This window comes from Macrotis lagotis, chromosome 7 (genome assembly GCF_037893015.1).
Source record: "Macrotis lagotis isolate mMagLag1 chromosome 7, bilby.v1.9.chrom.fasta, whole genome shotgun sequence".
Taxonomy (NCBI): domain Eukaryota; kingdom Metazoa; phylum Chordata; class Mammalia; order Peramelemorphia; family Peramelidae; genus Macrotis; species Macrotis lagotis.
In genome coordinates, this window is record NC_133664.1 from 19,281,556 (window position 1) to 19,302,079 (window position 20,524).

Below are 20,524 nucleotides of genomic sequence, written 5' to 3' on the forward strand. Positions count from 1 at the left end.
GAGATGTGTTTCTTACTTCTTCAAAGGAGGAATCTTCTCAAATATCTTATTTGAGACCATGTTTATTCTTTGTATTTCTGTTCAGCAACAGATCTTCAGAATGGAATGGGGTCTCCAAGTCCAACTATCCATGAATAATATTCCCCCATACCATATTCCTGACCATCTTGGCATCACTTGAATATCTTCAGTGAAGGTAAATCCATTATCTCCCAAGATGATTCAGTTCCCAAAATAAAATTTAAGCAGAGTTTCTGGATGTTAGTTAAAAAAAATTCTCATATAAAGTAAACTCATGAATAGGGATTATTTTTACTCTTTTGGTATTTATATCCTCAGTATTTTATGTATATATTTATATATTATTATATTATTTATATATAATACATATATGTCCTCAGCATATTATATATCCTATAGTACAGTGACTGATATAAATAAGTGCTTAATAAATACTCATTGACTGATTAAAACCCCAGTCTTTATTGTCCATGCCATATATCCATCATGGTCGATAATGATCTCTCTTCCTTCCTTCTTTCTCACAGTAGCCATAGAATAGGAGAGACTTTCTTTTCCATGTAAACTAATAGGAAAATAGTCCCACATATGGGCTAGGACACCCTTCTATAGCTCTCTCTTTCCAGGCCATCCTACATCCAAGATAGTGGGGATCTTCTGGTTACTAAGCCCTCATGAACAGGGCATCAAAGGAACCCATTCAAAGTCACTCCACTTCTCCCCAGCTCCCATTCCATGAAATAGTGCAAAAGCATCTCAACCCAGGGATGCTCAGATACTAGAGGAATTCTGCCTATATTCATATTTTATTTGGATCTTCCATCCCAGCGACTTTTGAGTGTCCACCAGATTTAGAAGTGGGAGATTTGGGGTCCACATCAAACTGTGCCACTTACTACCTGAAGGCCTCAACCTTTTTTTCTCCTTATTGATAGACTGAGGAGCTAAGAGGCAATATGATGGCCTTCATCCACATCCTAATCCTGCTAAATCCTATGTCTCTGGGTCAATGTCTTCTGCTCCTTGTCCTCCATGACTACATATGTAAAATCAGGCGTCAGATCTTTGTTGTTCAATGGAAACCGTTCTTGATTTGGAGGCAAAAGAATCTAAGTTTGAACCCTCGTTCTACTCACTAGTTGTGTGACCCTAGACCTCTCTGGGCTTATGTTTCCTCATCTGGAGCCTGGCCTAGCTGGCCTCTGAACTCTGGGGCAAATGATACAACATTTCTGAATCACTTATTCTAGTGCCTTCCTCCCTTTCAGGGCTACAGTCTTGTCATCTTTCCCCAGATTGCAGGGATAGGTTTAATGATCATAATGCTAGAAATTCAAGAATGATAGTCTCATTGCCACTGTTCATGGCCAGAGGGCAGTGCCCTATAACAGAGATAGTCTAAACCCAGAGTCTGACCTGGCTGAAGGTTGAGGTAGGAAGGGCAGGGCTAGGCAAGAATGTCATTAAACTCATGCTATCACAGGAAGGTATGAATCAATCATGGCTTACTCTGTCCTACTTAAGTCATAATTATATTTAGTGGAAGGGGCAGTTAGTTTTCTGTATTTCCTCGGTTAGGTGAGCTCATTACCAAAGCAGGATATTACAGAGGCAATGATCAGGCCCATTCCATTCCTGAGGGCCAGTTGTGCTTTCTCATCAGGGCTTCTAGAATAGTCTAATCACAGGACAGTCAGACATCTGTTCTAACCACAATCTGGTTCCAACTTCTCCCCGCATTTATTTATGGGACAGCTGAGACACATCACAAAGGAGGCAGTTTGCAGTGATTCAGTACAGTTTTAATTTTATGCACAATGCATTTAAAGACAAGGTCATGGGGAAGAACTGGAGAAGAATATCTTCCTGTTCAAAGGCATTGGTTAAAAAAATGATCATCCTAACTACATTGTCTTCTCTCGTGACAAAAAAGAGAATATTTCCTCTTTTATTGTTCTCAACAAAGTATTTTTCCAGTGAAGACACTTCAGTTTAATCACAAGATGATTGCAAACAGGTGCAGGTAAGTGGTCACAAGAAATTAGCAAATGAAGATTCACATGGTGTTTGGGTTCAGTCAGAGAAAGCACACATTGACACAGAATCAGAAACAGTTCGTGGGACTTAAAGGTTGCACGAAATGATCAGCATCAGCTAAGAATAATCTAATGATGAAGCCGCCTGGCCTCTGTAGCTGAGAGAAGTGGATCTGAATAACAGAGCAAAATTTGAACCCAGGTCTTCCCGTCCCCACAGCTTACCCCCCTGCCTACTAGGCCGTGATGTCTCTCCAGGTATCATGTACATTCTGATCATTTTATGTCTTCACTCAACGGCCCAGAATCGTATTATTGAGATCTAAGTGGAGTAACATCTGCATGTTCTGACGTGAGAGCTCCATCTAGATTATATGAATCATTGGCATGTGTCCTATTCTGACCTTTCCTACTTTACATTTTTCCAGCATCATTTTACAAAAGTCAGGCTTTTTCCTTCTTAAAACAGTTGACTTATCCTCATCTGTGGCTAGGAACCAATGGGATTCTAACTAAACAATCACCAAATTCATGTTTAGGATGCCGATTCTGGCCAGCCTCTCTAACAGATCACTCATGTCTTCTGAATCCAAAGATGGATCCCTTATCATCATTTTGGTAAATTTGTCACATTCCAAACTTTGGGCTTTATTTTTTAAAAGAAACTTTTGGCCTACAATATCACTTTTCTCTCAAGGAACAGACTGGAATAGCAAACCCTTGTGAAATGTATGAGCTTCTAGCATTTCTTAAAATCCAAAGCCCTCACTGAGGTTTTTTTTTTTTTTTTGGTTTGTTTTTTTTTAGTTTAGAGTTGTTGGGTTGTGTGGCGGGGGGGCACAGTTCTGCTCAATCAGATTAGGCACAGGATTGTATGAGTAGCTAAATAAATGTGAAAAACCCGGATTGCTTTAAAGTAACCACCTTCCTATCACTTCTGGGAAAACAGAAGCTAGTCAGGGGCTGTCCCCAGTCTGTAGGCAATATGAGGCCTATATTTCTTTGAAAGCAGCCTTAAAAAAAGCATGCTATGAATTATTGAATCAGCACAGTGATGCTGGGTTAGAAACTGCATAGATAGAAACTACCAGAGTCTGCTCCATTATTCTTATGATCCATCCAAGCAAGGTCAATGTTGTGTGATAGTCTCGGCAGCCCTGTCTGTGGAGTCCAGACTATATCAACAAGGTTTCCTTCAGAATTATACAAATAAGGACTCAGTCCCAGTAAGAATCAGGAGAACCAAACTTATTTTCTCAACATTTGAATCAACTTGGTTGTTATGGAGCAAATCTCTGAGTTCTCAATAGCAGGAGATCTTCTAACCCCAGTCCCCTTAATGAGTTTGTAGAATTTTTTTTAGTTTATTTAAAATGCCTCATATTACATCATCACTCCTTCCATTACAGGGGTCCTTAATCCGGGGTCCGTGGATGAATCTCAAGGGTTATCATGAACTTTTAAAAAAATTATATAATGATATTTCAATATAACTGGCTTCCTTTGTAATTCTATATATTTAATGTAGCATATTTAATGATTCTCTAAAGGGGTTCAAAGACTTCCCCAGTCTGCTAAAAGGATCCATAAAATGTAAGAATCCATAGTCTACAACCAGACTCAAAAATGACCACTGAGATAAGTATGTCACCAAACCATCTTTGCCGATCCTACCAGCTACTGTCACCAATATAGAGGAGACCTAAGAAAGCTAAACAGAAGTAGTCAAGGGTCTCGTCATGTTCTACAGAGAGAAAAGTGTATGTAGCCCACAGTCTGAAAACAAAATTGTATCTTTGTGTTTTGGGGGCCCTGCCTTCCCTGGCTCTGAAGGAAGCACTCTCCAATACCTCCCTGTTCTTTCTTTCACCTCCATGACTCTCAGGCATCTTTTCTCATTTGGAGTTAACATCGTAAGGTATGGAATTGGATAAAATAGCCATGCTTTTCAACCATCACAGGACTTTGGTTAACAGGCTTAAAGCAAGGAGCATATCTATGGAATGAAACAGGCTAGAACTATAACAATTATTAAGGGTTAGGTAATCTTAAAAGCAGTCCCGTCTGTAAGGTCCTAATCAACACAAGTAGTGAAAAGTCATTGGATCCCAATGGTCATGGACCAGGTGCTCTACATTGCCCCGGTCCTTTTGCTGTTGTATTTATATCCATTTCAGTTGATGATCATCTCAGCACCCACCTAAAATGATGACCTTTTGGGAGGACCATTTTGATAATAATTGGGAGCTTTAGAGAACAGAGGCATCAGTCTCTAGTCAAGCAAGGGAGGGGAGAGGGACCACCCAAGTCTAAGAGCTTCCCCCCTGTAAGTTTTTGGGAGATAGCAGCTGAGAGGTGGAGGAACAGTGAGGAAGAAAAGTCAAACAAAGGAGAAGTCAACCATGTACAGCTAGTAGCAGAAAGTAGAAGAGGCTGCAGCTAACACACTTGGGAAGTCTTGAAGTGATTTGTAAATAAATGTCAGCTACTTGGGATACCGAGTCCCACAGCTGCACCACAGAGAAATCCTGACCCTCTCTAACCCTCCTTGCCCTCACTCTGTCTTCATCATGCTCACCCAGCCTGGCCTCCCATAAGCTGGTTTGCAGTCACTGCTGGCAAATTGCTTTCCATCACTTCATTCTACATGTGCTGAAGAAATCAACTTAATTATCCTAAGTGGCTGCTGAGATAAAGCATACACAGATAAGAGTTCCTCAGATTTTCTCTGAGAAATGAGGGAATCGAGGCATGTGAGAAATCAGCTGCCAAAGATGCCCCCTGAGTCTCAATGGGGCACTGGCTGCTGGTTTTCCCCTCTCTGCCCTGCTTGTTGGCAGAGTCCCAGCTTCTGGATGTTTGGAATTTTTCCATGGGGCTTTAATGACAGTAACCTCAAGTTAGCCAGTAGCAACTTGGATCTTAATCATCTATATACATGAGAACCATCCAGGTGGAGGAATAGCTGGCCTGCAGAGAGCCGTGCCGGAGGGGCTGGTTCAGCATCAATCCGTGAACTGACTCAGCGTCTCTCAAAAGTGTCCAATTCCCTCTGAGACAATCATGTGTGGCCTCGCCTCTCTCTTTATTTAATAGCCTTCCTGGGGACACACATGTCTAGCCCACTGACTAGAAGAGAAATATATCTGTGAAATATGTCATCACCAGAACACGGACCAGGGAGTTTCTCCTCTTATCCGTTTGTTCTAGTGGCCCAGAAAAGCATCCCATGGGGTATCTGCCAACATACCCATCGGAAAATTGTGGTCACACTGTTGACTTTCTCCTTGGACTCTACACAAAACAGCATGTGACTGAGCAAAGAAAAGCCAGTCTGTTATACTTGAAACAGCTACTAAGAAGAAAGAAAGACTCTTTAAGGTTTTGCTTTCATTTTGCTTTCCTAAAAATTCAGTCATGTGAAGACTATCCTTCAAGGTTTGACAAGCACTAGTCTTCTTGGGGAAAGTCTAAGCGTGCCCATCATCACTGAAATAAGATAACAGCAGCTTATAATTCATAACTGGTCATAGAAAGCCAAAGTACAGACTAATGAAAAAAAATGAAAACTGGCTAAATCTTAGGAAGGCCAAGGGAGTTTCTTTCTGAGACCAAAAGCACAGAGTGTGAGTGAAAATTAGACTGGTTGTTTAGAAAAAGGGATTGAAATATTCATCTTCTATTTTACTCAAAGAGGAGAGAGCTTGGTTTTGCTTGGAGTTTGGCCAAGAAGGGAATTCCTAAATGAGAGGAGAGAAAGGGTGGGCTTACTTCACTTAAAGAACTTAATCTCTGTGTCAACACAGTCATAGAAAAGATCAGCCACTTCACTGGGGTCCATGGGGTCTGGGCTGCTCAGGATGCTTTCCATGGCCTCGAGCCCTTGCTTCTCCAGGTCTAACATGGTCTCCATGAGCTTTTGACCTTGATCCTGAGGAAAGAAAGACAGAGTCATGCTTTGTTACAATCAACCACATGGAAAATTTCTCTGACCAGTTGATCACCTAACTCACCATTCCAAATAAAATAGAATCAAGGAATGAGATCAAAAGGAGATCACAGGCATCATCTCATCATGGATAGGATCAAAGGATTCCAGATCTAAAGCTAGAAGGGACCTGAGGAGCCCTCTGAACAATAAGGAAACTGACACCCCAGTATGCCAAGTTCAAAGGGCCTAGATTTAGAACTGGAAGGAATCTGAGGCCATTGAGCCCAACCCTCTCATTTTACAGATGAAAAAACTGAGGCCCAGAAAAGTTGACTTACTCATCCAGGTAATATTCAAATATTCAAATCATCCTTCCCCTTCCTATTAGTACAAATATACCAAAGAAGGAATCATAGACCTAAAGTTCAATGGGACAATGAATTTCATCTAGTCTTATTTCTTGCAGATTGAAGAAACCAGGACCCAAAGATGAAGATGATTTGCTGTAATCACACTCCTAATACATGGAAGGACCTGGACAAAAACGTCTGACACTAAATCCTATGCTTCTAACACCATGGTAACCACACTCTTTTACACCAGATCGCTATATGAGTAAATTAAAATTACATGTTTGCATGATCAATCTTAATAATGTCCCATGTCAGGGGGTGGCTAGGTGGTGCAGTGGATAGAGCACTGGCCTTGGAGTCAGGAGTACCTGAGTTCAAATCCGGCCTCAGACACTTAACAATTACCTAGCTGTGTGGCCTTGGGCAAGCCACTTAACCCCATTGCCTTGAAAAATCTAAAAACAAAACAAACAAACAAAAATAATGTCCCATGTCCTGGGGAAGATTGGATGGCCAACTTGCTTATACTGGCTAACAACAACGAAGAAGGCCCCTTCCAATCCCTTAAGTTTGGAGTAAGACGACTGGCCTCCAATCCCATCCTTTCTAACCTTAACTTTGAAATGAACCACTGTCACTAAAAATAGGCCGAGATGGCTAGCCATTCTGTGAAGGTCTTTAGGGACAGGTTTACTAGGGAATGTTGAAGTCTGAAGTGATACTTTGAAACTCATTGTGAAGAACTAAGGTGGGATGGGGAGGTGGAATAGGTGTGTGCATTTTAAATTTTTTAAAGTATATACATTGATAACTCATAATTAAACTATTCCTGCTAAGTGTGTATTTTCACCTTCATGCACTTAGATAACTTATATTTGGTGAAAAGGTAGAGATGTGGGGCAGCTAGGTGGCGCATTGGATAAAGCACCAGCCCTGGAGTCAGGAGGACCTGAATTCAAATCCAACCTCAGACACTTAATAATCACCTAGCTGTGTGGCCTTGGGCAAATCACTTAACCCCATTGCCTTGCAAAAAAAAAAAAAAAAGTAAGAAAAAAGAAAGAAAGAAAGAAAGAAAGAAAGAAAGAAAGAAAGAAAGAAAGAAAGAAAGAAAAGGTAGAGATGTGATTTCTACAAAAGAATTCTATCCTCGTTGAAGATGCCATTTTTGACAAAATAAAGCTTCACAGCTATGAAATCTCAGGACAACAGCTTCCTGGGAAGTGTTGTCTCTGGTTTGTATATTTGCATGAGCAACTTTAAAAAGGTCCCATCTCCTTGGGGAAGACTGGATGGCAAACTTATTGAGACTAGCTAGCAATAGCTAAGAAGGTTCCTTCCAGTCCCTTAGATTCTAATCTTAACTTTGAAATGAGGGGTGGCTAGGTGGTTCAGTGGATAGAGCATCGGCCCTGAAGTCAGGAGTCCCTGAGTTCAAATCCGGCCTCAGACATTTAATAATTACCTAGATATGTGACCTTGGGCAAGCCATTAAACCCCATTTGCCTTGCAAAAATCCCAAAAAAGGAAAAAAAAAACTTTGAAATGAACCACTGCCACTAACAATAAGCAAGGATTCTGTGGAGGTCTTTAGAGCCTTGGTGGGGAAACTTAAATGCAACCAAGAATCTGTTGGAAAGGAAAGGTTCTTTGGAATGTGGATCTCCAGGAGCAAATGTCAGAGATCAGAGTCATCTTCCCATATCTGCCCCACCAAGGGGCATCCCTGACCTCTCCCCTCCCATCTCTTGTCTCACCTCATCACTTTCAATGATGGCCCGAGCCCACTCATGGGCTTTATAGAGCTCATGCCGGCGGTCAGGCTTCTCCAGAAAACGGGGTTCCTTTTTGGCAGGGTCCTCCTCCCCAAAACAGGGAGACTGGACTTTCGGAACAAGCTTGACATCATCCACAAAGATGAAAGGCTTGAATATGGATCTAAAAGGAAAGAAGAGGCTCTTTCAAACAAACTAAAATATTTCATACAAAGACATTGGCATTGGCTTTCCTTGATGCCAGCTGGCTATTAGGCTCCTACTTTACAGTCAAGAAAAGGTGCTTAGGTGTGCCATCGTGCAAGAAAAGATGGACCAGGAGTCTAGAAGACCTGAGTCTAAAATCAACCTCAGTCACTTCTTAACTGTGTGATTCTGGGCAAGTCACTTAACCTCTATTTGCCTCACTTTTCTCATTTGTAAAATCAGGATGATAATAATAGCACCTGCTTCTCAGGGTTATTGGGAGAATTAAATGAGATACCATTTATAAAATACTTAGCATAGTGCCTGCCAGGTAGGTGCTAGATAAATGCTAGCCATTATTAAGAATGGAATTGGCAGCTCCATGGTGCAGTGGATAGATCCCCAGGCCTGGAACCAGGAAGACCGAAGTTCAAATCTGGTCTCAGACTCTAACTAGCTATATGACCCTGAGCAAACTTTAACCTGTTTGCCTCAGTTTCTTCATCTGTAAAATGAGTTGAAGAAGAAAATGACCAACCAGTCCAATATATTTGCTAAATAATCAGTCCCAGTTTTATCAATCCATTTATTTACCAGCTAGAGACCTCGAAAGAGCCCACAAACACACTTCCCCCTTTATGTGAATAGAGACAGGATCAAGGAGCCGGGAATGGGTTGGAGGCACCAAGAATCAGACAGGACTGAAACAACTGAACGATAACAACCAAAGTCATTAAGAAAATTGAGGTTAAGTGATTTTCTCAGTTGACTTGACTTGACCCTCCCTGCCCCCAGGAAAGGAGGGGGAAAGACAGAATTTGAACCCAGGTTCTAATATCAAATCTGTCCCTCTTTCTACTGTAAAGGCTCCATCTCCAAAATTCTCTCTGTAAGACCCTGAGCCTCGAAATCTGTGAACTTTAGCCTGAATGCCTGTAAGATCCTGAATGTCGAAACCTATGAACTGTTGCCTAAATTCTGCCCCTAAGTCCCCGCTTGGTCAGCTACCTGAGTTTCTGCCAGATCAGCTCCTGAGGATTCTGCCTGGTCAGCCCTCGGACCCTGCAGCAGGGGGGCTTCTCCGAGGCCCTGCTTCCAATAAGACCATGCCGCACCATCTCAAGACAATCTGCAGGCAGATCCTTGAAACTCCCCTACCAAACCATATATAAGGTCTCTCCTCACTTTACTCGGGGTTCCAGAATCCTAGCCCTGACCTAGGACGGAACCCTAGCTCGAGCTAGTTTAATAAACCCTTGCTATTGCATCTCCATCGTGTCGAGTACCTCTGTTCTGTAATTGGGGACATCTCTCTTGGACCTTAACATCTCTAATTCCATTCACTGCCTTCACATGCTGATAAGACTACCTTTGTTTAGTCTGTCTAGGGAGCTGGGGATTCTCAACCCTAACATGAGTCATTTATTCACTCAATAAATAGTTTTAGAAGGATTATAAAGTGATTAGATTATTATTATATTATATTATTCTTATATCATTCATCACACTTGGATGTTGTGGACAATGCTAAGAAATAGAAGTGATGTGTTTCTCATTCTCTATGACCATATAAAACCCCAAAGGCAATGCCCTAAGAGTCTTGGAGGCAGCACAATAGAGGAGACAGGGGGAGACAGGTTAAGAGCCAGGTCTCTTAAATTTCCTGTACCTCAGTTTCCTCATCTGTAAAATAATGGGATTAGATTTGAAGGCTTCTGAGTGCCCTTCCAGCTATAAATCTATGATCCTATGGTCCAAGTCAGTAAGCATCTATGTGCCAGACACTGTAGTAATTAATTACTGAAAATGCAAAAGAAGGCAAAAGTAATGTCTGCTTTCAGGTCTAGTGGGGAGACATTAGGCAAATGATCATTTACAAATTAGATCCCAGGTAGCTAGATGAATATAAAAAATAAATAAAACTATATAGCACATAAATAAATGAGTCATTTCAGAAGGAAGGAGTTAAAGGGGAGGACTGGGAAAGGTTTCTCAGAAGATGGAGATTTTGATGAGGCTTGAACAAAGCCCAAGGCAGAGATTAAGGAGGGAGAATTTGAGGGCCAGTTGGAGAAAATACTCAGAATCGGGAGAGGAAGTAGTGCGTGTTCAAGGTCCAACAAAGAGGCCACTTTCATCAGATTGCAGAATCCATGGCAGAGGAGGAGGAGGGAGACAGTAGGAATCACCTTCTCCTCTCCCCTCTTCCCCTCCCCCACCCTTTCACAGATAACACCCTAATACCTAGATCAGTCACCCTAGGCAAGGTTGGAAAAATACATTTCTATCCTTGAAATGTCATACGGCTAGCTTTTTTTTTTCTTTTGGCACTATCTTTGCCTGTTAAAAACAAAGACAGCAAATCATCCGATCCATTTGTTCTCTTCCATTGTAGTGTATGGAGAATGGCACCAGGGTCTACATATTAAGTTAGAGAAATTGAGTCTCCAAATAGAATGGAAATTAATGAGTGGTAGCAAGAACTGCTTTTACCCTGTTCCACCAAGGACTCCAGGGGCTTGTGAGTCACTGCAAGGAGGTGGAAGGCAAAGATACAAGGGAACAGTCAGAAGCAGAATTATAAACTCCCTCCTTCTGGGCCTGGATCAACTACAGTTTTACCCTCCAGGCCTATACCCCTGGGGCAGCTGCTATACAACAAGCATCAGCTATCACCTAGCAGCAGGAAGTCAAAGAGACAGAAGGAGAGGGAGAGAGGGAGAGGGAGAGAGGGAGAGAGAGAGAGAAAGAGAGAGGGAGAGAGAAAGGGAGAGAGATATAGAGAGAGAGGAAGGGAGAGACAGAAAGAGACAGCAGACAGACACAGACAGACAGACAGAGGAAGAGAAGGAGGAAGTGGGGAAAGAGAGGGAGTGGGAGACAGAGTCAAAGTCAGAGAGACTATCAGAAACAGAAACAGAATAAGAGGAAGAAAGAGACAGAGACAGACAGACATAGAAGAAGAGAAGGGAAAAGAGAGAGGGAGTGGGAGAAAGAGAGAGAGAGAAAGACAGAGACAAAGAGAGAGAGAGAGAGAGAGAGAGAGAGAGAGAAACAGAGAGACAAAGAGGGACAGAGAGAGAGAGAGAGAGAGAGAGAGAGAGAGAGAGAGCACGAGAGGGAGAGCTCCAGTGCCTATCAATACAAATATCCTATCAATGAACATGAACATTGAAAGTCTGGACTTTTGGAAGACAGCAATGGGCTTCACCCAGCCCAGGCTGCCTTGAAACTCCACTTTTCCAGGATCCTGCCTTGGGCAGGATTCATTAAGGGGACCTCCTCACCACAGCCATGCAATACAGAGTCTGTCCTGCAGAGAGCTGGCAAGCCGTGGTGGAACTCTCCTCTGAGCTGGTGTATGGTTAATACATAAGATATAAGATTTTCCATGGTAAGGCCTTATAGTTTAGCTGCAGAGAATTACTGACCCCCCAATTCATCCCTGATGTATGAGGAGGGGAGATGAGCAGTACTGATCTCATGCATATATTTAAAACAGCTTGAATGTTTAAAAGAACCATTGACTGGCCTTGACTGTCCTGGCCAGACTTTCAAAGCTGTACTTGATTAACATCGCCTATCTCTTCAGGAACTAGCCATTCCTGAATATAAACACCATAATTCTTGGGGTTTGGGGAGGGATGGCTCCCTCCTTGGACAACCTGGAAAATTTGGTTTTATTCCACAAAAAATTGGCAAAAAGCCTTCTTTGTTTTCAAGCTATATAAGATCTAATTAGGGGCGGCTAGGTGGCGCAGTGGATAAAGCACCGGCCTTGGAGTCAGGAGGACCCGAGTTCAAATCCAGTCTCAGACACTTAATAATGACCTAGCTGTGTGGCCTTGGGCAAGCCACTTTACCCCATTTGCCTTGCAAAAACCTAAAAAAAAAAAGATCCAATTAGACCTTAGCCTAATTGGAGTCTCACTCACAGAGAGGACTCTGCCTGGGACCTCCCAGATCAGGACTCTGGAGGCTGTACCCTGGGACTGCTCAGCTGCTGTTGATTCAGATGTTTAAGCTCCCCCAATTTGGTGATGTTTTTTCTTAATGTTTATGTCATGTAGGCTTTGCTCTTCTTTTTATTATATTGGGACTTATTGGTTACTTTTGCTGTAAGACTGACTTATTTCTACCTGTTTTATAATCATTTGATTAAATATACTTTTTAGTTTTGATGGTGTGAACGTTATTTTATAGGAGCAAATGGAAACCAAAACTCCTTAATCAAACAGCTGGTAAAGAGGAGCAGGCTATATTTAGCATAGCCAAGCACAATACTAAAGTCTTAACAGATACCTCATTTTATTTTCACAAATATGAGAGGTCAATGTCGTTATTAGCACCCATTTTACAGGTGAGAAAACTGAAGCAGACAGAGGTTACATAGCAACTAAATGTCTGAGTCTGCATTTGAACTCAGGTCTTCCTGACTCCAGGTCCAGAGCTCTGGATACTCTGGTGCCCTCTAGCATGTAAAGGGGGGGGGGGGGATTAGATAATTTGCTGGGACTGCAGTTTCCTCACCTGTAAAATGATCCTGTGATATAGATTCTGAGAAATACCCAGCCTTCAGCAGGGGAATCCAAGGGGTACTGGAAAAGGGAAGCTAACTGTCTCCCTCACACAAATGTTGGGCTGGTTAGGGATGATACTTAGGAATCATTTAGAGGCATTTTAAAGAGCATTAAAAGTACTCCATTTAGCTGGAACTCTGGCCCCCAGGACCCTTGGCTCACCACAAGTTTGAGAGCATCCAGGTCCCACAGTCACAGATAACAATGGCACCAACCGTTTCTGGAGCTTGTTCCTGACCTGATTTTTCAACTTCCAGCAGATCCGGCAGCCAGTTCCAAAAAATGGCATTTGATGCCAAACTGCCTTTAAGAACCCATTGGACAGATCAGTCATCTCAGTCCAGAAACCAGTGAAGCAGAGCTTCTTATTTCCCAAGAATTCATTTTCTTTGGGTGGTTGAAGAGGCAGCATAAATCTCATACTCCCTGATTGCTTCTATACCATTTTGAAATCTGGGAAGAGCATATTCATACATCTGATCTGTGCAGCCAACATGTTTGAATAGGTGTTGCTATATCCACTGAGCACTGAGGAAGTTGAGGCTCAGATTGAGTGGAGCAGGTGAAAGACCAAGCATTGGTTTGTAGATTCAAAGGTGGAAAGAACAACCTTAAGAAATCTATCATTTTACAGATAAGGAAACTGAGTCACAGGAAGGAAAGAGTTACACAGCTAATAAGCAATAAAGTCAGAATTTTCTTCTATACATTCTTACTTTGAATCTATAATCCCCTTCATATGCTGATAGGCCATCCCCCATCCCAAAAGAAGATGAAAGAGGCCAGTTTTGGGGTCAGGAGGCAAACAGTCCGGACTGACTGGAGAAGTAGTAAGAGAATAGGAATCTGAGAACATAAGACCTTGAATGCCAGGCAAAGAAACCCACATATGCCACTACAGATTTTCCCATGGTCTTCATTTTGTGATGTTTGATCAGTTGAATATGTCACTGAGAACCTCAGGAATGGGGGGGGGGGGTGAACTGAATTGTCTTGAATTCTTCTATGGGACCTGGGCAAGTGACCCAACCTTTGTAGTCTGAGTTTGCTCATCTCTAAAATGAAGGGGTTGGGCCACATGATCTCAAGGATTCCTTCCTTCTCTTAGCTTATGATTTAATGGAAAAAAAGATCAACTGTTTTTTCAGCACCAATCTTTATCATATTGAAAAGACAGTGAGATAAATGTCAAGGAAATGATGAATCCAGAATTAGAACCTGCTCTCTGGATGCTTCCTGAAAGGCTCTGCTAATAGGAGAATATTAGAGACAAGGATGAGGATGGTGATTTCAATAATATAAGGAGCTTCCTCTATTATTGCAAGTCAGCACCATGTTTCCAATTTATCTTTTTAACGAGCTGCCTAAGTACTGAGGGGTTAAATCATTTGTCTAAGATCACAAAGTCAAGATGTGTCACAGGCAGGATTCAAACCCAAGTCTTCCTGGTTTCATATCCAGTTCTCTGTCCACATTGTATCTCTTAACGTCCATCCTAAAACTACTTTATGCAGTCTTCAATTATTATTCCTGACTCTGCCCCTTGGGAGAAAATAGAACAAATCCACCTCCTCCTTTAAAGCCCTCAAATCATCAAAAATAGATGAGCATATCCCCATCCCTGTCCCTAAGTCCTCTCCAAAAATACATTCTTGTACAGAGTGAATTTAAGGTCTTTCTGGCTGTCCTCCCCAGGAAGCTTTCTAGCCGCTGCTACTGCTGTTGCTGATGCTGGTGGTGATGGTGGTGATGGTGGTGGTGGTGGTGGTGGTGGTGGTGATGGGGATGATGATGATGATGATGATGATGATGATGATGATGATGATGATGATGAAAGCATTTATCCAAATGACCCTTTAAGGTTTGCAAAGCATTTTTATCATTTAACAACAGCCACTCTGGAAGATGGGTGTTATTATTATTTCCATTTTAAAAATGATAACGTGAGTGACTCGCCCATCAGCATGTGGCTAGTATTTCAGGTGGAATTCAAATTCAGTAATGCTTGACATCACAGTTCTTCTGAAAATGAGATGCCCAGTTCTGAAAACAAATTTTGAGGTGTAATCATACCAGTACAGATGGATGGAGTCACCCTAGTCCTTGGGGGTTACATCTTTTATTTCAGCCTGAGGTCAGACTGTCCAAGGGGAGTGGACAAGTGTTTGAACTATGATGGCAGCAGAAGGAAAAGGGCCAGTTTCAAGAGTCATTTCAGTTCTTTGAATCTTTATTCAAAGGACTGGAGGTGGTATTGTAGTAAAAAGAATATTCTATTTTAAATCAGATTGGTTTAACTCTTGCTCTGCCAAGATATAACTTTGGACAAATCAGCTAAGCTTCAGTTTCCTCATCTGTCAAGTGAGAGGATTGGACTAGATAGCTTCTAAGACCCCTTCTAGTTCTAAAAGCCTATGCTCCCTGATGCCAGATGGATCCTGTAGAGTGTGTATATCCCTGATTTAAGATTTCAGGGTCAGTTTGGAAAGCAACAAACCAACAGTTTTTCCCCACTTAGGGCTAACCTAGCCAAGACCCAGTCTAGTTTGGCCCTTCTAATTCAGCCCTTAGAAAGGAAAGGGAACAAAGGAGAGAGAGACAAAGGCTAAAGGAAGAGATGGGCACATGACTGCTGCCTATCATTGGGACAAAGTAGGTCAGAGTCCCTCACATGATTTCCTGCTCCTCACATCACCCCTAATTGGTACAGTACACTCTGTGTTCCAGTGTCCACAGGATTTGCCATTAGTGGGGACCTCAGAACACTGAGGGTCTCAGACTTTTTCCTATCTAATTCTTTACTTTCACAAAGATGTCATCTCGTACTAGTTTCCTATAGGAAATTCTTCTTTCTGGAATCAGAGACAGGATACCGAACCAATTAAATTGATAATATATTAATTTTTCCTATTACAAAAACAACTATTTGGGTGTCTTAAGTTATCTGATGGCTTACTAGGCTGAAAGAACAACTATTGAGATTTTCATCCAAACTGATTAAATGCTATAGTTCTCCCCATTCATTCCTGTTCCCCTCCCCTGCTTCCCCCAAATCTCTAAATGTAGAAATGAGGAAAACTCATTCAACAAAAAGCTTTTATAAGAAATGAATGGAATAAATAACCAACCAAACAAAAAGATACAAAAGACCAGTCATCTGGAACAGAAGAGGACAAAGCAATAATGTCATGATGTCATTTGGGGGGTCCCATGAGCTAACTGGGGAGGGTTAATTAAGACAACACACTCTTTACCAATGTGTTTTCTAAGTATGTTGGTCTGGCTCTGTGCCCAGAAAACTTCATTTTTTTTGGAAGTAGAAACAGAACGGAGCTAGAGACCAACTCAGAGAGTCAGCAAGATCCAAGTGGATAGGGACTGGTCTTGGCAGGCAGGAGCACTTGGGTTCAAGACCTTCTCTGACCTCATGTAACCATATGACCCTGGACAAGTCCCTGAGAAGTTCAGATGACCCTTCAGAGCACTGGTGAAGAGAGTTTCCTGACCTTCACCAGGGCAAATTGATGGAACTAGAGTCCTAGAATGAAGAAAACACAGGTTGGACTAAAGTATGTACCTTATAAAATATGCGAACATCTTCATTTTAAATTCACACTTTTTAGAGTTTCCCAAGATCTTATTCATAACAGCCTAGTGAGGCTTGAGATGCAAGAACCAAGGCTTGGATGAGTTCAGTGATTTGTCCAAGCTGGGACTATGACTCCAAGGCAATTCCCATGACACTATCTACCTGTCATAATCCCACCATAGAATATTAGTGCTGCAGAAGACTTTCAAGGTCATCTTGTCTAAACCCTTCATTTAAAGCTGCTTCTGATATATTCCATTTCATCAACCATACCTCATGATAAGCAGAACCAGGATTAGAACCCAGGTCTCTTGCTGTCTAGTCAAGCAATATTACTGTAATAACGCCTCAGGTTTCCCCATGATAAAATACAAAATGTTACCATGTGCAATTACTGAAAAATATTGGGCCATAAAACGGTGAGCCTTCTCCTATCATTGTAGGTATTGTGGTTCATTTATCAATCAAGAAGCAGTGTATGTTATCCAGAGTTCTAACATTCTGCTAAATCTTTGCAAATTACTTAATCATACTGAGAATCTTATTTTTAAATTATTTGAAAGTTTAAAACACCTTTTCACCTCAAAAAAATTACAGAGTTCTTTCCAATTCCTTTCTTTAATTTTGTTAGGCCATTCACTTCCCCAAGACAAATGATTCCTTTCTATTTTGGGCTGTTAAGAAATGAAGAAGCCTGCATCTAACTCCTGAGCACATCTACCATTACTGGAACTGCAGATTTTTTTTAAACTAGAAAGGATCTTAGATTTTATCTAATCTTACTCTCTCATTTGACACCTATGGAAACTGAGATCAGACAGATGAAGTCATTTTCTCAAAGTCACAGAGAACAGTTTGTCTGATCACAACCCTAATAGAAATATTTGAACCTATACAAACCATGAGGGCAAGCAGCAAGAAATGCAACCTCAAATAAACTTTCAAAGCCTGAACAGGGGAGGAGCTGACCTGGGGGCAGCTGATGGGAAAAGAAAGTGGGTCACTAGGTAGCTTCATATTTTTAACTAATTCTTTTTTTTCTAAGTACTAGACTCAGATATTCCTACTCTCTTCAGAAGAAAATCAAGTGCTTTCAGAGTTCTTGAAATTCGGCACCCTGTGGCAAAGGTCCAATTGCACTGTCCTAGTTACAACTGTTTCTGTTCCCCAGCTAAAGGCTTTTTTCCAATGAGTTATGCTTCTCCCCAGATATCTGGAATTAAAAAGGAAGAAAAAGACTGAGGTAGTATGATGTTCCAAAAAGAACCCTAGGTTTTGGGTCAGCTGAATCTCAGTTTGAATCCTGGTTCACAGATTTAAAATTGAAGGGGATCTAAGCAACCAGAGGGGGCATCAGCGACCACCTAGTCTAAATATTTTAGAAAGAAGGAAACTGAGACTCAGAAGCAATTTTCCAAGGTAATATAAGGAGTAAGTAACAGATCTGGGATTTGAACCAGGTTCTCTGAAAGCTTTACATGCATCTTTCAGTCACTCCCCCAGATGGCATCCAACAATCTCCTTTGGCATTCAGGAAGCTGAGGTCTAGGATTTGAATCAATTCCAGTATCATTCCCAGTGTACTATATCTGTTCAAAGACCACAAGTTCTTAATTAAATTTCAAGCAATCACAGAATAATAGAATCACAGAATTCAAGACTTAGAAGGGACCTCCAGAGCCATGTAGTTCAACTCAAGCACATACTCCGTGCTAACAAAGCTAAGAGAAGTCAGAGGAATTGCCAGACCTGACTTGAAGTGGACAAACCAATCAACAAGTATTTATTAATCACCAACTATATACAGACACCATACTAGGCACTCGTACACAAAGACCAAAAAAGAAAAATAATATAATTCTGCCCTCAGGGAGTTTGCATTCTATCACTGAGAAATTTGCTACTTCAGTTCCCTGGGTCACCTTCCTCTCTTATCACCTTAATTGCTGAGGTCTGATCTATTGTTCAGTTTGTCCCAGCTTCCCCAGAGTAAGTGTAAGGTTTGTGGGGTTGAATTAGTTTGAAGAAAAAATTCTATACCTATAAATAAAAAGTAAGGACTGAGACACTGTTGAAAAGATGGAAAATTATTGGGGTTTTTTAGGTTTTTGCAAGGCAAATGGGGTTAACTGGCTTGCCCAAGGCCACATAGCTAGGTAAATTAAGTGTCTGAGACCAGATTTGAACTCAGGTACTCCTGACTCCAAGGCCAGTGCTTTATCCACTGCGCCCCTAGCCGCCCCCAAGAAGGAAAATTCTTAACTAAAATTAAGAAGAAGAAGAAGAAGAAGAAGAAGAAGAAGAAGAAAAAGAAGAAGAAGAAAAAGAAGAAGAAGAAGAAGAAGAAGAAGAAGAAGAAGAAGAAGAAGAAGAAAAATGAAGGGTCTTCAGATAGAAACAATCATGGCAGTATGGTTGCTCACCTCTCTGGGTGACACCTAGCTTACCTATAGGGTGAAGGAGCTGTTCAAGGTTCTTTCTGGTCCTAAGATGCTGAGTCAATTCCATGAATGCCATATTGTAAACAGTCTTTATCATGAAAAATCCTTGGGGATAGAGTTAGGACACCCCCAACAATCAAATCCTTCCTCCAGCACTTACCAGATGTGTGATCACGGTTAAGCCAATTAAACTCTCTGAACCTCATTCCTTTATCTAAAAAATAATGTGCCAGAAAAGGTTGGGTCAGATTCATTGCTTTAAGTCATTCATGTCTGACAGGGCCAAGGCTAGAGCCCAGTATTCCTGATTCTCTAGTCCAACTCCCACTTCCTTCCTCTGCTGCCCTCACTCATGCCTTTGTCCCAAGATCTTTAAGGAACAGCATAATGGATTTGGAGTCAGAGATACTTGATATCAAATCCTGCCTCAGACATTTACTAGTTGTATAATCCTAGGCAAATAATTTAACTGCTCTTTGTCTCAGTTTCCTCATTAGTAAAATGGAAGTAATAGTAGCACCTACCTAACAGGACTGTTTAAATGTAAGCTATAGTGCAAACAGTTCTAATGGAAGATGAAGTGTTCGTTGGGATCAGTTCTTGAGTCTGAGGCTTACTGTGTGACCCTAGGTAAATCACTCGCCCTTGTTGTGCTTTGGTTATTTCAACTTTAAAATGAATATATTAATATTTCTCCCTCCAGCCACAAATCCACAATCCTATGATCACATCATAAAACTTCTGGGAGAAACACCCTTTGTTAAGGTGTTATTATTCTAAGAGGAATATTCAAGAAGATACTAGAGAAGGTCCATGTTTATCACTCTGCGCTATCAGGTTGGCATGGCCAGTCTAGTGTGAGATCACTATAGAGAGAAAGAGCACTGAAGTGAAACCTAGGTGCCAGCTGTGACATTCCCATTAAGGAGTTCAGTGATCTTGATAAGTCATATATCTTGTCTTCAGCTGTAAAATGAAGGGATAAGGCAGGCAACAGGTATTTAATCACAGGGAGACTCAGACTTGTTTCATCACTGAAGGCATAACTCTCAGTCTATACCTCATGGCTACTCAAGGCACCTTGGCAGGCTCACCTGGAGGGATCTGGGGTCCCAGTGAAGTAGTGAATGCAGGGTGAGTTTCCTCCCTGGGGCAAGACAGACACAATGCTGGCAGTAGTGAGGAAAGAGTCCGAATCTACGCAGACACCACTGGCTTTATCCCGCAAAATGTTCATCATGGTTTGAACAGTGATGCTCTCTGTCAAAAGGAAGGAAGGCAGGAAGGCAGGAAGGAAGGGAGGGAGGGAGGGAGGGAAGGAAGGAGGGAGGGAGGGAGGAAAGGAGGGCAGGAGGAAGAAAGGGAGGGAGGAAAGGAGGGCGGGAGGAAGAAAGGGAGGGAGGAAAGGAGGGAGGGAGGAAGGGAGAGGGAAGGAAAAAAAGGAGGGAGTGGGAAATGAAGAAGGAGGGAAGGAGGAAAGAGGGAGGGAGAAAGATTTAGACATATATAAATACATCTCCAAAGGAAGACACAGTAACTATTGCTTGTCTATACTATACGCACAAAACCATATTCAGTAAGGTCAGTATCTGACATCGTACACAGGCACCTG

At 41.7% G+C, this 20,524-nt stretch overlaps 1 protein-coding gene across 1 annotated transcript in view; it reads right to left on the reverse strand.

Annotated features, from left to right (window-relative positions):
• Positions 1-1,694: 1,694 nt before the first annotated feature.
• Positions 1,695-20,524, reverse strand: part of SCRN1 (secernin 1) — a 43,205-nt gene continuing 24,375 nt past the window's right edge. Inside the window, exons 5-7 of the mRNA XM_074195573.1 lie at positions 20,007-20,172; positions 8,099-8,279; positions 1,695-5,988 (exon numbers count right to left, since the gene is read on the reverse strand). Of these exons, the coding sequence (XP_074051674.1) occupies positions 5,830-5,988; positions 8,099-8,279; positions 20,007-20,172 (506 nt within the window). The 3' untranslated portion in view covers positions 1,695-5,829. The remainder of the gene's footprint in view (positions 5,989-8,098; positions 8,280-20,006; positions 20,173-20,524) is intronic.